The 15,189-nt window shown below is 36.6% G+C and overlaps 2 protein-coding genes across 2 annotated transcripts; both read left to right on the top strand.

The window, feature by feature from the left end:
- Window positions 1–358: 358 nt before the first annotated feature.
- On the top strand, window positions 359–4,849 carry LOC140770891 (uncharacterized). The gene is made up of 2 exons (XM_073112219.1): window positions 359–622; window positions 1,796–4,849. The coding sequence occupies exon 2, from the start codon at window positions 2,319–2,321 to the stop codon at window positions 4,686–4,688; it is 2,370 nt and encodes a 789-aa protein (XP_072968320.1). The 5' UTR covers window positions 359–622; window positions 1,796–2,318; the 3' UTR covers window positions 4,689–4,849.
- Window positions 4,850–11,211: 6,362 nt separating this feature from the next.
- On the top strand, window positions 11,212–14,359 carry LOC140772035 (protein NUCLEAR FUSION DEFECTIVE 4-like). The gene is made up of 3 exons (XM_073113922.1): window positions 11,212–11,709; window positions 11,807–12,621; window positions 13,634–14,359. The coding sequence occupies exons 1-3, from the start codon at window positions 11,377–11,379 to the stop codon at window positions 14,115–14,117; spliced, it is 1,632 nt and encodes a 543-aa protein (XP_072970023.1). The 5' UTR covers window positions 11,212–11,376; the 3' UTR covers window positions 14,118–14,359.
- The last annotated feature ends 830 nt before the right edge of the window (window positions 14,360–15,189 follow it).

Below are 15,189 nucleotides of genomic sequence, written 5' to 3'. Positions count from 1 at the left end.
ATGGAGGTCAATGTGTCATAAAAAAAGAAATAATGGGTATATGTAAAAGAAAAGAAGAAGTATTTAAGAAAAGAAATTAAAAGCTCTGTCAGACTGGCTAGCATCCGTATTGGGCTGCCAAAATGGGCTTTAATCCATAAACTCACAATCCAATTTATAATCGGGTAGGTTAATTGCAACTCCAGCCCGACCCGATTAAGAAAGCTACGTGGCGAGCTCCAGTTTCTCTACATCCCGTTTGCTGTTTTCATCGAACAGCCGTTCTCCGCTGTCTCTTTCTGAAAAGCTGGAACGACTCTGACCGCTCCGAGCCCCCGAAAACCAGGGACCAGACTGCCTCCAGAGCAGACCCTGTCGACGTCCACCGGCTGCATCCGGTGGCGGCGACCGCCCTAGCCGGTGTCCGCGTGCGACGGAGCCGCGACTCCCTCACGTGCCATCGGAGGAAACAATTTTCCCAATTAGTTAAGAATTTTATAAATTGGAATGCGAAGAAGAGAGATAGAGACATCGCGCTCATAGCCAGAGAGAGAGAGAGAGAGAGAGAGAGAGAGAGAGTAGATGCTCTTCTCGATCTGTTAGTATTCTTGAATCGCGATCTAAGGAAGAAGACGGCCGTGAGGTAGGTCTTCGATTCTGGCTTCTGCTACTTCCTTCAATATTCTACGATCGAGTTATTTTGCTCTAAACTGAATCACCATAGAATTTATCCAGTCTTTAATCTCCTTGGAGTGTCGAGCGTTCGCTTATGATCATTTAGTTCTCAAATTTAACTTGTTGATTTGGGAACGTAGTGATCTCTACAGTCTCTTTTGTTATATGAATGGATTGCAAGTCATGAGGACATCTCATTGATAATCTTGGTGCATTTATATAGCGATCACATCTTTTATAGCCATCATTGTGTTTGAAGCTTTCTCTTGGTGGATTACTGGGATAGTGTTTCGTATATGTTGTAATTGTTGCTCTCTACTTTGTTCTTGTTCTTGCTTCTCACTGTTCTTCGTTTAGGACAGGGCATGAGTAATTAGAAGTTAGGGTTTGCTTAAGATTTTGCATGTACTCCTTTTGCAGTTGAAATTTGGTAGGAAATGCTAATGATTCTGTGCTTTCGATCTATTCATCATCCGACGACAATTCTAGTGATAGGAGGGGGAAAAAAGATCTGATGAGCGATTTTAGCTGACAGTCTTGGTCAAAGGAAAATTGAGCCTCTTGTTCTTATTTAAGAACCACATTTGCAAAATTAAGCAGGTTTCATTTTTGACAACGTTTTGAATTAAGATCTGATTTTCCATTTAGTCTTTCAGGTTATTTTTTCTCTTCCAGTACCTTGATACGCTTCCTGATATTGGTGTGCTTAGAGTTGTTCTTATGTTCCTTCTGTTTTTGTTTTCAACTTTGCATATTCTTTTCCCGAAATCTTTCCTCCTTGAGGGCGGTTGAGTTGTCTTTAAAGCAATTCTTTTTCTGCAAACCCCGGGAAGTTGGCAACTTATCTTTATTCAGTTCCACCATTTTCACTTTTGGATAGTTTTCTGGAGATTCAGTCTAATAAGTAAGCCAACAAAAAAGAAATCAGATAAAATTGGTAGATGCATTTGGAATATTTAAATGTAAAGCTAATAAAGCTCATTAAATTGAAGAAAAAAAAATGGAACAAGCAGTAAAAAGAAAAGGTGGTGACAAACTGCAGGAACTATGTGAGTACATGTACTAATCAAGCTACACTATTTTTGCAAAAACAAATCAATGAGTTTGGTCACTGATTTCAATCTTCTCATTTCACGTCTAGATGTCAGCTGCATCTCATTCCAAGGATTGCAGAACTAAAGTTTCTGCCTGTCCCGCTAGGGCATTATGATGCTTGGTGATTTCTTTACTCTCAAGAGATAAATGATAGTATTTCTACAATTGCCAGAGTTGAATAGCTAGTGTCTGAGATCCACAAACTGAAGACTTGTGTTACTAGCAAAGCTGACGAAGTAAGACAGTTAGCAATAGTCGCAGGTATCTTAGCAGCCACAGAGAACATTGAATGCCTTGATCATTTTCTCCAGCTAAATGGGCTTAGTTTTCTTAATCGATGGCTTCAGGAAGCTCAAAAATGCGATAGTGATGTCATTGGCAGTGTTGCTGAGGAACTGATAAATGTACTGTTGTCATTACTTGAAAAAAATTCCTATTGACAGTGAACAATCAATTTCTTCTAGACTTGGAGCTACTGTTGAATAACTCGTTGTCCACAGGAATATTAAAATCAAGGAAAAGGCAAAATTCTTGAATAATAACTGGGATCATGAAAAAAGGGTGATGGAATGAGTTCTAACAAGTCAAAGAGATTTGGAAACAGTCAAAGTGATATAGCAAAAGCTCCGGAAATTGTCCAAACAGATGTGAGTTTGGTCTGTTATACTTCTGCATCCAAAAGTGTAAATAGTGAAGTAAGTTGGAAAATGGAACCTGTAGAGGATGATGTGAATTTAAACATCATAAGATGTTCAGACAATTCAGAAATTCATTCCTCTAACAATGAAAAACTTTCCTTATCAAATCAAATTCCATTAATAAATTCAAAATCCCCTGATGCAACTGCAGTTTCAGATGTAAACTACTCAAGGTCATCCATTCTTTCTAGTGCTTGCCAGGAGAAAGAGTCTGCTATAGAAGAGCCTTCTGATTGCCCTGCCGCAGGATTGGTCTCCTCCAGCACATGCAATTTGCAGTTTGGTAAGGGAAAAGATGATGGGTGGCGAGATGCAACAGTAAATGATGCTTCTAATGGTGTGGAAGTGATGGATGTTGATAATCTAAAAGTTGATCTATGTAGAAATGTTCAAACTGAAAATTGCAGTGTTTCATCATATTCCACTTTATCTGCTTCAAACAGGAAAGAAGCTCCAGGAGGTAATAATGACAATAAAGACCATCCGGAGATTGATTTAATAAAAATGAAAGGATTAGGCCCCGTAAACATTGATAATTCTTCAAAGGTAGTGAAGGCTAAGGCAGATAACCTTCTCGTGCAGAAGTCAAAAATGCATTTTGAACATGAGGATACTAATGTACTGGAGATCACATGGCAAGTTGGTATCCAAGTCGAGCAGAAAGTTGCTGAACACAGAGAAACTACTTTCAGCTCCCCTGAGGTCCATTCTGGGCATACAGGAACTTCTTATAGTCCTGCTCTTGAAGAAGCCAAGCAGGATCAACCGGTTATTGGGAAAGTTGATGGGAGTAAATCATCAGCTGTGAAAGGGTATTATACTGGCAGTGCCTCCTCTCTCAAGGAGGATGATTCAGGCATCACAGAAAACATTAGTTTTTCTGGTGAAAAAGATGAGCCACATTTAGAATCATCTATATCAAATGTTTCTGCTCAAGAATCCGTTGCCATAACCGATAGGTATGGATGTGAGTTTGATCTTAATGCAAATATTTGCACTGAGGAACTTGGTTATTTGGTGAAGCCTGCTGCTGCGGTCCCTATACATGTGTCTGCTCCAATACCAGCTGTTGTTTCGAAAGAAGGTCTGCTGTTGCCGGTTACTTCCCTCCATTTTGAGGGTGAACTTGGATGGAATGGTACTGCTGTTACAAGTGCCTTTCAACCAGTTTATCCTCGAAGAACTCCTGATGTAGAAAAGACTTCTTCAGGCCGTATGCAAACATTGAGCTTCCTAGGTGTTGATTTGAATGTGACTGAAACCGAGGATGATGTAGTTACTGAACCAGCACCGCTGAAATTATTACCCGTTTCCTCTAATCTTCCTTGTGGAGGTTCCTCTACGGAAATCAGTATGGGAGTAAGCAAGAGGCTCAATTTGGACCTGAACCACCTTGCGGATGAGGAATCAATACGCCCATCCTTGCATTCAAATATTGGGCCGCAAAATGGTGATCAGAGTGTGTCTTCTGTTTCCTCATCATCTCCAAGACAACCTGCAGTGAGAGATTTTGACTTGAATAATAATCCATCATTTCTTGATGCTGGTGGATCTAATGTCATTGATAAGTCATGCTTAAAGGCCTCTAATACGTATAGTGGACCAAAACTTGATAATCCTACAATTATGATCATGGGTTCAAGGGTGATGGTCGGCGGGAAGGATTATGCCAACCACATGAAGTCCTTTCTGGACAATGAGCGAAACATGGATTCTGCGGTTGCTGCTACATTTTCGCTGCCTTATGCTCATGTGCCCCCTTTTCGCTATGGGCATACAGGACTTAACACAGGATCTGCTATGTCTATTCCTTCATCATTTTATGGATCTGGTAGCACTCCTTACATGTTTGGTCCTAGAGGGAACACAGCAATGGGCTCAGGGATGAGCAGTGCACCATCAATGAGTAGGGAAGATGGAAGTTTCAGACAATTCCTCTTGCAGGGCCATAACCAATTGATGCAAGAACCAATGAGAAACATCTCACAGCCTTCTACTTCAGAGAGTGCAAGTTTTAAAGAATTGCTTCTGCAAGGCTACGGTGGGTTCATGCAAGAACCTATGAGAAACATCTCACAGCCTTCTACTTCAGGAAGGGGAAGCTCCAGAGAATTCCTTCTGCAAGGCCATAATGGTTTGATGCAAGAACTGACGAGAAATATCACGCAGCCCAATGCTTCAGGGACTACATTGAAGCGGAAGAAGCCCGAATGTGGTTGGGATTCTTATGGTTCTGGTTAAAAGCAACGAACATCATGGCAAGACCTTTCCCCCCCTTCATTTTTTTGGTTCTCGAAATCTCTTCTAAGAGATATTCCTTGGTAATTGTTGGCCCTAGAAAATGATGGACCACAAGTAGATCATCTGGAGAGTTGCATGAATAAATAAGGTCATTGTAGATAGTTTTCTGCTTGCAGATTGCTCAGGTTGGTTCGTTTGAAATGCCACTCCCTTGCCGCTGAGCTATTATAGTTGGCAATTACCACTTATAAATTTCTAGATTTCTGTACATCTTATAAGATCTCATATAGAGTAATGAATCATGACTCGAAATTTCACAGCTTTTTTATATGTGGCAGTTCAGCATTATTCCCGGGCTGTAGTTCTCCCTTATTTCTAATGCTTTTGCTTATTGCTATTGCTTCCATTGTTCCGATGATGGCAACTGAATGCATTAATTTTTTTTCCTTTTTTTTTCTTATGCTTGTAAAGTATTCAACCAAACCTATGAGATTTACAGTTCTTTTTGGTAAATCCAACGTTTGTTTCTGTTGTTTATATCAATTAATCCATATTTATACAGGCGCCCTTCATATTTATAAAGTCACTGGGCAAGTAATGGCCTTCAATAGATTTCAGGCTGGGGCCAAGGCCTGCTCAAGTCTACTTTGGAATCTAGAAGATAATCTTTGAAAACTATCCCTATTCTTATTCCCATACTAACTATCCTTAATTGCTCTAAACTTACGCCGAAATACGTAAAATCTCGTTTGAATTTTGCTCTTAACTAGGGAAGTGGAAATTATCCAACTGATGTATAAAACGAGTCTAGCTTGCTATATTGGAAATTGCATTGAGTAACTGGCATGTGGATAAAGGTGGTGGATAAGAACAAAGAGATTATACGGACGAAGGCCGCAGGCACGTACTTATCAAGCAAATCCAGCGGAATAGCAGCCATATGCTCATGTACGGCCTCTCATTGTCGAACCTTACATGTCGAATAAGTACTGGGACCCATTTTAAAGGTTGTTTTGATAGCAATGCAATCGTTATCTATACATAAAAAGATCAAACCAAGTCACATATATATATATATATATTGCCAAAGGAACATTGATGTGAAAACTTAAGAGTAATAGAAAATAATTCTTATAATTTTTATTTCTATCACATGATAACACACTGGTAGTCACATAATTCAAACTCACACATCTATTGCCAAAGGAAATCGAAGAAAAAAGTAGAACATATTTTGTTGTCTTTCTCCTTGTCAAGTGAATGAAAAGGTCATGTCATCGTTACTTTTCAACGAGGAAGGTTATCTTTCCCATATAGTTAATGTCAGTAGTGGAGCGATACATCGTATTCCGAACGTTTGAAAATTTTGCGAAAATATTTTTAATTTTGTTTGCTTTAAGTTTAAAAACTCAAATTAATTTAGTAATTAAATATTTTTTATTTTTTATAAATTAAATTAATTTTTTTAAATAAATAAAATTAAAAAAATAAAATAAATTAATCAAGTTTAGGGGTTAATCTCAAACCAAACGAGGCACTATGATTACAGACTTTTTTTTAATTCAAACTGTATGTTATCATAGTTTTTAAGGAATAATTATATTCAATTCTTTTCAACTATTACTTAATTTTAATTATGTACATAGATCTCTAAAAAGAATATATATATATATATATATATATATTCACATAAACCCTTCAATTAAAAATAATTGTATGAACTCTTTAAATAATCTTATACGAATTTTAGCATAACTAAAATCTAGACTCTGGTCGGCGGCTCGACTCTTATGAACCCGAGCTCAAGGCAAGAGAGAGAAAAAAAGGAATCTCTCACCGGCGGCGGACATACTAGGGGATATGGCAGCAGGCCAGCATTTGTTTAGATGCATGAACCAAGGCCAGAATATTATGGATCTAAATTCATACAAGCTGAATGAGAGCTCCTTTCAGAGCATTTCTTCTGACCCACATCAGTATCAATCCACCCAAGATGATTAAAATAATTTTAAAATTTTGATAGGTTTATCAAAATTCAAGTTGCCAAATGCGAATAGACAACCTTAATTTGACTATTTTTTCTCACTTTCATGTTGATATTCTACCATTGATAATTTAAGTTTAATTGGACTAGGCATTTTCACTCAAAAAACTCTAATTAAGTTTTAACAATAGTAAGGTTAGACTACTATTATGTGCACTCTATTATAAAAATGCATGTATCTAGCGTAGAAAATAGATCCAATCTTGTAATTATTAAAATTCAAGAGTTTTCTTTCAATCCAAATGCTCCAATTTATATTTAACACCGTATATTTTCACATATTTATAATTTCATATATTTTAACGAAGATTTACATAAGCCTAATTTTAGGTTAATTCTGAACCGGTTAGGTAGATGGCACAAAATACAAATATACCATCTCATTCAAACTATCTATTTATAAAATGACTAAAATGCTACTTCTCTTTTTATTTTAAGGTATAATAGTACAAAGTTCACATTTGGCCAAAATCTAAAACCTAGATTAAGGAGTAAAATTGGGGGGTTTTTAATTCTCTCATCTCCTCTCCTTCACTATTTATTGGGCAATTTTAGGTTGCAAAGGAGATGTAAGTTTTTCTTTAATCATGTAAAAAAGAAAATGCAATTAACCCATTGTAATCTTCATGATGGCATCTAGATATATTTTTTTCTATTAAAAATAATTGTCACATAAATCTAGCTAAGTAGCCAATGGTTTCAAGGGCATTGCCCCTTGTAATTTGACTTTAAATCTTCCAACAGTACATTGGAAACTTTGATGGCTATCATATTGAAGGGGAAAGAGAAATTTAATTAACACATGGTATCTGAAAACAGTCAAATATATTATATTACATAGTCAACGTTCAACACAAGAACATGCATGAATAGCATGATACCTCTCTTTTATTCAAAATATATAATAATATTAATAATATTATTAATTAGTTAATTAATTAATTAATAAGGACATGGTACCTACTCAATAGAGACATTTAATTTTTCTTTTGGTTGTCTTATTTAACACTGCTATATTTCTTTTTTATGAACAGAGATAGTTTGCACTATATTTAGGAATGAGTTCATTGGCAATTATAGTATATATGAACTAAATTAACTAGAATTTGAGTTAACTGCCGAGAGATATTTTAGTATTTTCTTTTTCAAATTTGAATTTAAAAGTAGGTAATATTTTCATTTTTTTTATTAGCCATGTGGTTAAATTTAATCAAGTACGACAAAGCAAAATGAGAGATTGAGTGTGACACATCCATGTATGAAAAAGCACTAATAATAATAATAATAATAATATATAATATATTTTTGGAGTTTTGCTCAAATTAAATAAATAGATGGCAGCTTTGGTTCCACTATATATATATATCGCACGTTTGGAACTTTGAATCAAATAAATATTTATTTTATGGAATCATCTTAGAAAATCTTGGTAAGAGTTAGAAGTTGTGATGGGAAAAGAATGCTATATATTATATAGTACACATAGATGCCATCATTTGGTTATTTTATTACAAAATTCTTTGAGTTCTTGATTACATCATTTCTGGGTTATTTTTATTTACAAGATTAGCTACCAATTTGTATGAACTCAAGCATATTAATTAGGTGTTAAAGTCTTATATATCAACCTTTAATAGAGGTTATGAATTTGAATTCTTTAGTGAACATTAGAGTTGATATTTGGTCAAATTTATTATTAAAGTGGTATATAATTTAATATGTTACTGATTTTATTTTCTTTTTAAATTTAATATTTGTATGAAAACTATAGTTTAAAGTCTATCATTTTTGCAAGGATGTCCTTCTAGTTGCTTTCTGATAATCCTAGGTTAAATCTGAAGTATTTAATAGATGAAATAACAAAATGATCTTATTTAAGGGCAGTACATCCAGAGAAGGACAATAAAATCTTTGTCACTCTGCTATTAAATAGATCAAAATTTAATTAGTGGTTAATTTTAATGGATATTTATACAAAAAGAAAAGTCTTCCAAGGTGTTTTATATATATATATATATATATATATATATATATATATATACCTATGTGAACAAAGTTCTAGTTAAGGGTCCCATATCAACCTATGACAAAGATTATGAGTTCTATTAAGGTTGGGGACTTGAGGTTAATATTTGGTGAATCGTTATAGCATTAGTATAACAGAGATAATTAAATTTTAATTCTATGAAGAAATAATTAACTTTATTTACCTTATGAGTGCTTAATGCTATCGATGAAATTTTGATCAAGAGGTTATTATATTGTTTGTTGTTGGATAAGTTTAACTTAAAAATGACACCTAAAAGAATGATCATAAGGTAAAGCATTTTAAAGAGAAAGAGACAAGACTTTTTCTTTCAAAGTATGAACTTTTATCCACGACTATCTATTTGCCCTTTTTCATACGTGGAATAATATTGAAATAGAAACAATAATTTATATTTATTATTATCAAAATAAAATATTTATTTTAGGATGATTGTTTTTATGTGCACTAGTATTTTGAAATAATTATATCTTATGCGATATAAAGTGATATAAAGTAAAGTAAAAGATAATAAAATTATATATTATTTTTTATAAAATTATAATAAATACTCTTTGATTTAATAAGGTAGATTGGTGTGATAAATATCAGGAGTAAACTAGTAATTGAGTTAATATGTGATATAAGATGTAATTTTGATGACTTATGTTTATATAATATAATATAATATAATAATATTTAGTTATTATTCTAAAATAAATAAGTATATTTTAAATTTTAAAAAATATTTTTAAAATGAGCGGACCTAATTTTAGAAGAACAGTTAACACAGTAATAACCTCATTCTACGATACAAGCACTATTTATCAAAATTACATCTGATACCATGTACTACCTCAATTATTAATTTACCATTAAAATCTATCATATTAAACTATTTTATATTAAATGAAAGGGTATTCATAATAATTTTATAAAAAATAAAACGCTTTTTAACTATTTTTTCTTTACTTTATATCACATCAAAAATATTTATTAGACTCTTATTATAGAATACAAGTGAAAAAAAATAATTATATCCTATAATAAAAAATATCCATTTTAAAATTAACCTTATGCTTAAAATAAGCAATGCGGAATAATTAAGTAGAAATAAGAGTTCTTTTACTCTCATCATTTATGATGCAAACAGCTCAGAGTTGAGGTAGTGCACCAATAATTAGAGTTCAGATAGTGCACGAATAACGATGCCCAATTAGCATAGATATCCCAACTTTAATTCTAATTGAATCTGACGATTAGGAATAAATTATGGGAAATGGGATAATTAAAGAATAACCGTGCAACAAACCTCTTGGGAATCCATGTGAAACAATCGATGTATCACTGGCTCTAGCAGAGAAAGTCCTCCCTTCTTCTCCCTCCCTCTCTTTTCCGATCTCCTCTCCGCCATAGCTAAACCATGGGATACCAGCATTGAGATCGAAGACGTGAAAGGACTCCTCCAGATAATAAATGCACGCATCTTAAACTCTGTACAACAACTTAGTATTTAATAAGAAACATTGCAAGTACTAATATATATATATATAAATATATATGAGAAGAAGATATTTAATGTCATCAATTTCATCTTAGTTTATCAGACAAAAGTATCATTGATGTTCCAGAGTTGCAATTTACTACAGAAGGTGGAACAGTCCAAATCTGTGAGATACATTCTCGAATGGAATCCACTAGATATATTCATGCACTAAGAGAAAACCGACCAATAGTTTATTTGCTCCACCCACAGAAAAATAAAGGCTCTCTTAAGAGTTAATACGTGATTTCCATGTCCTTCCACTTGAAAGAATTATTTGATTACATTAAAAGTAACCCAAAAAGAAGAAAAAAAAATCCACGGGAAAGAGCTGAAGAGGAGCTGCCATAATTGATGAATATTAAGAATTCTATAAAAGAAATATCCTACACTATATGCTGTTTAATTGAAAAATCTACTAAATATCAACCCAAGTTAACCCAAGATATTTTTAAGATAATAAAAGTAAAATATGAGCAGAATAATATATCATGAAATGTTAATAATAATTAAAACAAACAGAAGGTGTCCTTTTTGTTTAATTATTTATTAACTATTGTTTAAGAAATAGTTGAGAGTAGTAGTATTCATAAATCATAATAACCATGCAGCATTTTACCGGACTCCTCTAGAATAAGCACGTGGCGGGCTGCGACACCGTATGCGACCTGAGTCTAAATCGGACGCGAATATTGTCTGCTTGTGCGGCTCACGTGGCAGCTCACCTTCCGCAGCTCCAGCCTCCAAGGTTGTGAATTCCTTTCCATCCTTCCGACTAAACAAAGACGATAACGTGAGCCGTCCAGTGTTGGACGAAGACTCTCAAAAGAGGGCAAGAAAGGAGCCTCCTTTTTTTCCCCCAATCCCCCACCTACTCCTCTCATTACGATATTTCTTTGTACTCTTCTCTTCTTCCGTAACTTTTGTTCTGTGATTCTGGGGACAATTTTCTTTTTTACCAGGTAAAATCCAAACCACCGAGATGCCTATAAGTAGCGCTTTCCCTCTCGTCTCCTTCGTCACATTAAACCACTAGTAGGTTTTGAGAAAGGAAGAAGTGTGCGAGATATCGATAATGGGGTTAAGCGGAGGGAAAGCGGGAGGGAATTGGCTCAAGTGGCTGGGATTCGTGACGGCGGTTTGGGTGCAGTGCATCTCCGGAAACAATTACACCTTCTCCAACTACTCCGACGCGCTCAAGTCCCTGATGGGTCTTACGCAGCTCCAGCTCAACAACCTCTCTGTCGCCAAGGACGTCGGCAAGGCCTTCGGCATCCTTGCCGGACTCGCCTCCGACCGCCTGCCTACCCCCATCATCCTCCTCATCGGCTCCCTCGAGGGCATCGTCGGTTACGGTGCTCAGTGGCTCGTCGTTCGCCAAACCATCCGCCCTCTTCCCTACTGGCAGGTTTATATTCTTCTCCTTTTCTGATGTGTTGTTTGAGGCATTGCGTCGAACAGGTTGGGTGTTTGGTTGGTAATAACTAGTTGTGGAGCGTATGCAGATGTGCGTGTTCTTGTGCTTGGGTGGGAACAGCACGACGTGGATGAACACGGCGGTGCTGGTGACGTGCATCCGGAACTTCCGGAAGAACCGGGGTCCGGTTTCGGGGATCCTGAAGGGCTACGTGGGGCTAAGCACCGCCATCTTCACCGACCTCTGCTCCGCCCTCTTCGCCGACAGCCCCGCCTCGTTCCTCCTCATGCTCGCCGTCGTCCCCGCCGCCGTCTGCTTCGCCGCCATGGTCTTCCTCCGCCAGACCCCAGAGGCGGACGTGGAGGCCGAGGACCCCGCCGAGGAGGAGCGCTACTTCGCCGCCATCAACACCCTCGCCGTCGCCATCGCCGTCTACCTCCTCTTCTTCGACCTCACAGGGGTCAGCGGCGCGCTGATCTCCAAGGCCTTCGTCACCGTCCTCCTCCTCCTCCTCGCGGCCCCTGCCGCCGTCCCGATCTACGCCGCCTTGAAGGCGCGGACGGAGAAGGCGGCGAGAGACACGGACCTCGACGTCGAGGGAGCCCGAATCACGGAGCCGCTGCTAGTTCCAGAGGAGGAAACGGTGGAGGCGAACACGAGGAAGGAAGCGGTGGAGATCGGGGATGAACACACGATAATGGAGGTGGTGAAGACGGTGGACTTCTGGGTGCTGTTCGTGTCGTTCCTCTGCGGGGTCGGGACGGGGTTGGCGGTGATGAACAACTTGGGGCAGATGGGGCTCGCCATGGGCTACACCGACGTCTCCATCTTCGTCTCCATGACCAGCATCTGGGGATTCTTCGGACGGATCGGTTCCGGCACCATCTCCGAGTACTTCCTCAAGTACGCATTAATTCCATATCCCCTTCTCCCTACCTTCTTGCATTTAATACTCCGATATTATTATGATTATTTTTTAACCCCGAGAGATCAATGCATCTATCCCAAAGATTTTTTTACAACTTCTCAACTCCCAATTTCCTTTTTCTTTCAAGTTTGTCAAAAAAATATTCTCAAAAACACTTAAAAATCTTGCTTTTTATTATCATTCATATTTTACCGGATGCATATTTTGAGATATTAAAAGTAAAATGTAGAATTAAATGATAATAAAGACAAAGCGAATGATACTGGGTCTTTTGGAAGTTGGATTAAAGGGTCTCAAAGAGGCCCTCCCACTTGCTATCTTTATGTTTGGTAAAGCGTGGGATGCTAATTCTTTATGTAAGGCACTGTAGCTCGATGGATGGCATGCTGAGAACACCACTAAGGTCACTTGGGAAAATCCTTTGAACCCAATTCAAAGATATAGACACACACTCTCTCTATTCTTGTCTTTTCCCAACTTATCTCTTGTCCTCGTTTTGGTCATCTTTTCCCCCGGACGGACTTCTTTTGACGTTCTCCAGTCTTACCTTTCCCTGGCTTGCAGCTAGGAGATGAAGGGCTCCACACAGTGGATTCTACTTCACCACCGTTTTCATCTACCTGTCCTTCTGGTGTCTTCCTCTTGTCACAATTTGCCAATTATATTCTATTTATCTTTCCAAATCAAACTTTTATTTAAGAACACAATGGATGGATTACAAGTTTACAACTGTGAGAGTTATGCCGGTATAATTGTTATTTATTTTTTTTTTAAAAAAAATAGTATATTATGTAATATTTATATTTGATGTGATAAATTTTTAAAAAATAGTTTGGTAATTTACTAAAATAATTAATAAATATTAAAATAAGTGGTTGTTTACATACTATATTAGTATATTGTGGTATATAATAAATAAGATTTTAAGTTGTTATATCTTTAATTTTTTTTGTTATTATTAAATTTTATTTTGTATTTATTTTTCAGGAAGAGTGCAACTCCTCGTCCTCTGTGGAACGCTGCGTCGCAGATCGTAATGGCCGTGGGCTACGTTGTCATGGCCCTGGCGTTGCCGGGCTCCCTCTACATCGGCTCGATCGTCGTCGGGATATGCTACGGTGTCCGCATTGCAATCACCGTCCCGACGGCGTCCGAGCTCTTCGGCCTCAAGTACTACGGCCTCATATACAACATCCTCATACTAAACCTTCCCCTCGGCTCCTTCCTCTTCTCCGGCCTCCTCGCCGGCCTGCTCTACGATGCCCAGGCGACCAAGACGGCCGGGGGCGGCAACACGTGCGTCGGCGCCCACTGCTACCGGCTTGTGTTTGTGATCATGGCCTTGGCCTGCCTTGTTGGTTTTGGGTTGGATTTATTGTTGGCTTTCAGGACTAGGAAGTTATATCGGAAGATCCAGGCGAGCAAGAGATCAAAGAGGAGTATGGCCGTAGAAGGGGCAGCTAGGAATTGAGTTGATTAATTTTGGGCTCTTTGTAGTCTTGTCTTTGGTGTTACGTAGCAATCTTATTTTTTTGTGTATCTTCTGCATTGATTCTTGAATTGGTGGGGGTAGATTTGATTTACCCCTTTCAAAGTTGAAATGCTAAATACTATATAGAGCGACCGAGGCTTTATAAAATTGTACGAAACGTGACAATTCTTCCTTATTACATATGTTTTTCGTAAAATAATTATGGATAAATTACTCATTTATTTGTGGACAACGATTCATTGTTGATTTAGAGAAATAGTTGATAGAACTTTGGTGAGACTAGTTATATTTATATCGAGAGAGAGAGAGAGAGAGAGAGAGAGAGGATTAACTTTTTATTCGGTATATATCTAGTCTATTTTTGTAACAAGGGACGGTTGGCAATTTAGGGAGACATACTTCCTTTTGGCTTCGAGGAAGAGAATTAAATGATGAAAAATAAATATTCGTAATTAATTTGAAATTAATTGATCATTCTCTTTACCTCCAGTCTTTTCGCATTAGATAATTATGAACTGATTTGATAGAATGATGTCAGAAAAGACTTAAGGTGAAATATATAATTAGCACTTTTTTATGGATAATTTAAAAGGAGCAAAATGAAACAAATGTTATTTACACTTTTACTGTATGATTTAGCTTAATTGTACGAAAACTATCTTATATTCTAAACTTAATCACTTAACTATTATGTAGTCTAAACTAAATGTAATTGTCATTTTTTATTATATTTATAATTTAAAATTTAAATGATAAAAATATAAGAAAAATATATATATCTGTTTAATATATTTATTATAAAAAAATTAATTAAAATTATTTTAAATGTATTAAAAAGCTTATTTAATCTTCTATAATTTTATTTCTAATAAAGATGTCCAAATTCAATATATGATTTAGCTATATATGGTAGAAACCCTTCAGTCATATATATGGTAGAAAAATAATAATATTTAGTTAATAAACTAGGCTAAGAGGGTCGCTAACCAAGTTCAGAGCAAGCCCCAAACCCAAACAAACGCTGGATTTAGTTCTAAAGAAAGGATTAATT

Source organism: Typha angustifolia, chromosome 2 (genome assembly GCF_048772165.1).
Source record: "Typha angustifolia cultivar Huaian chromosome 2, ASM4877216v1, whole genome shotgun sequence".
In the NCBI taxonomy this organism is placed as follows: Eukaryota; Viridiplantae; Streptophyta; class Magnoliopsida; order Poales; family Typhaceae; genus Typha; species Typha angustifolia.
The sequence above is the reverse complement of the archived record's forward strand: the minus strand, read 5'-3'. Positions and strand labels throughout refer to the sequence as shown.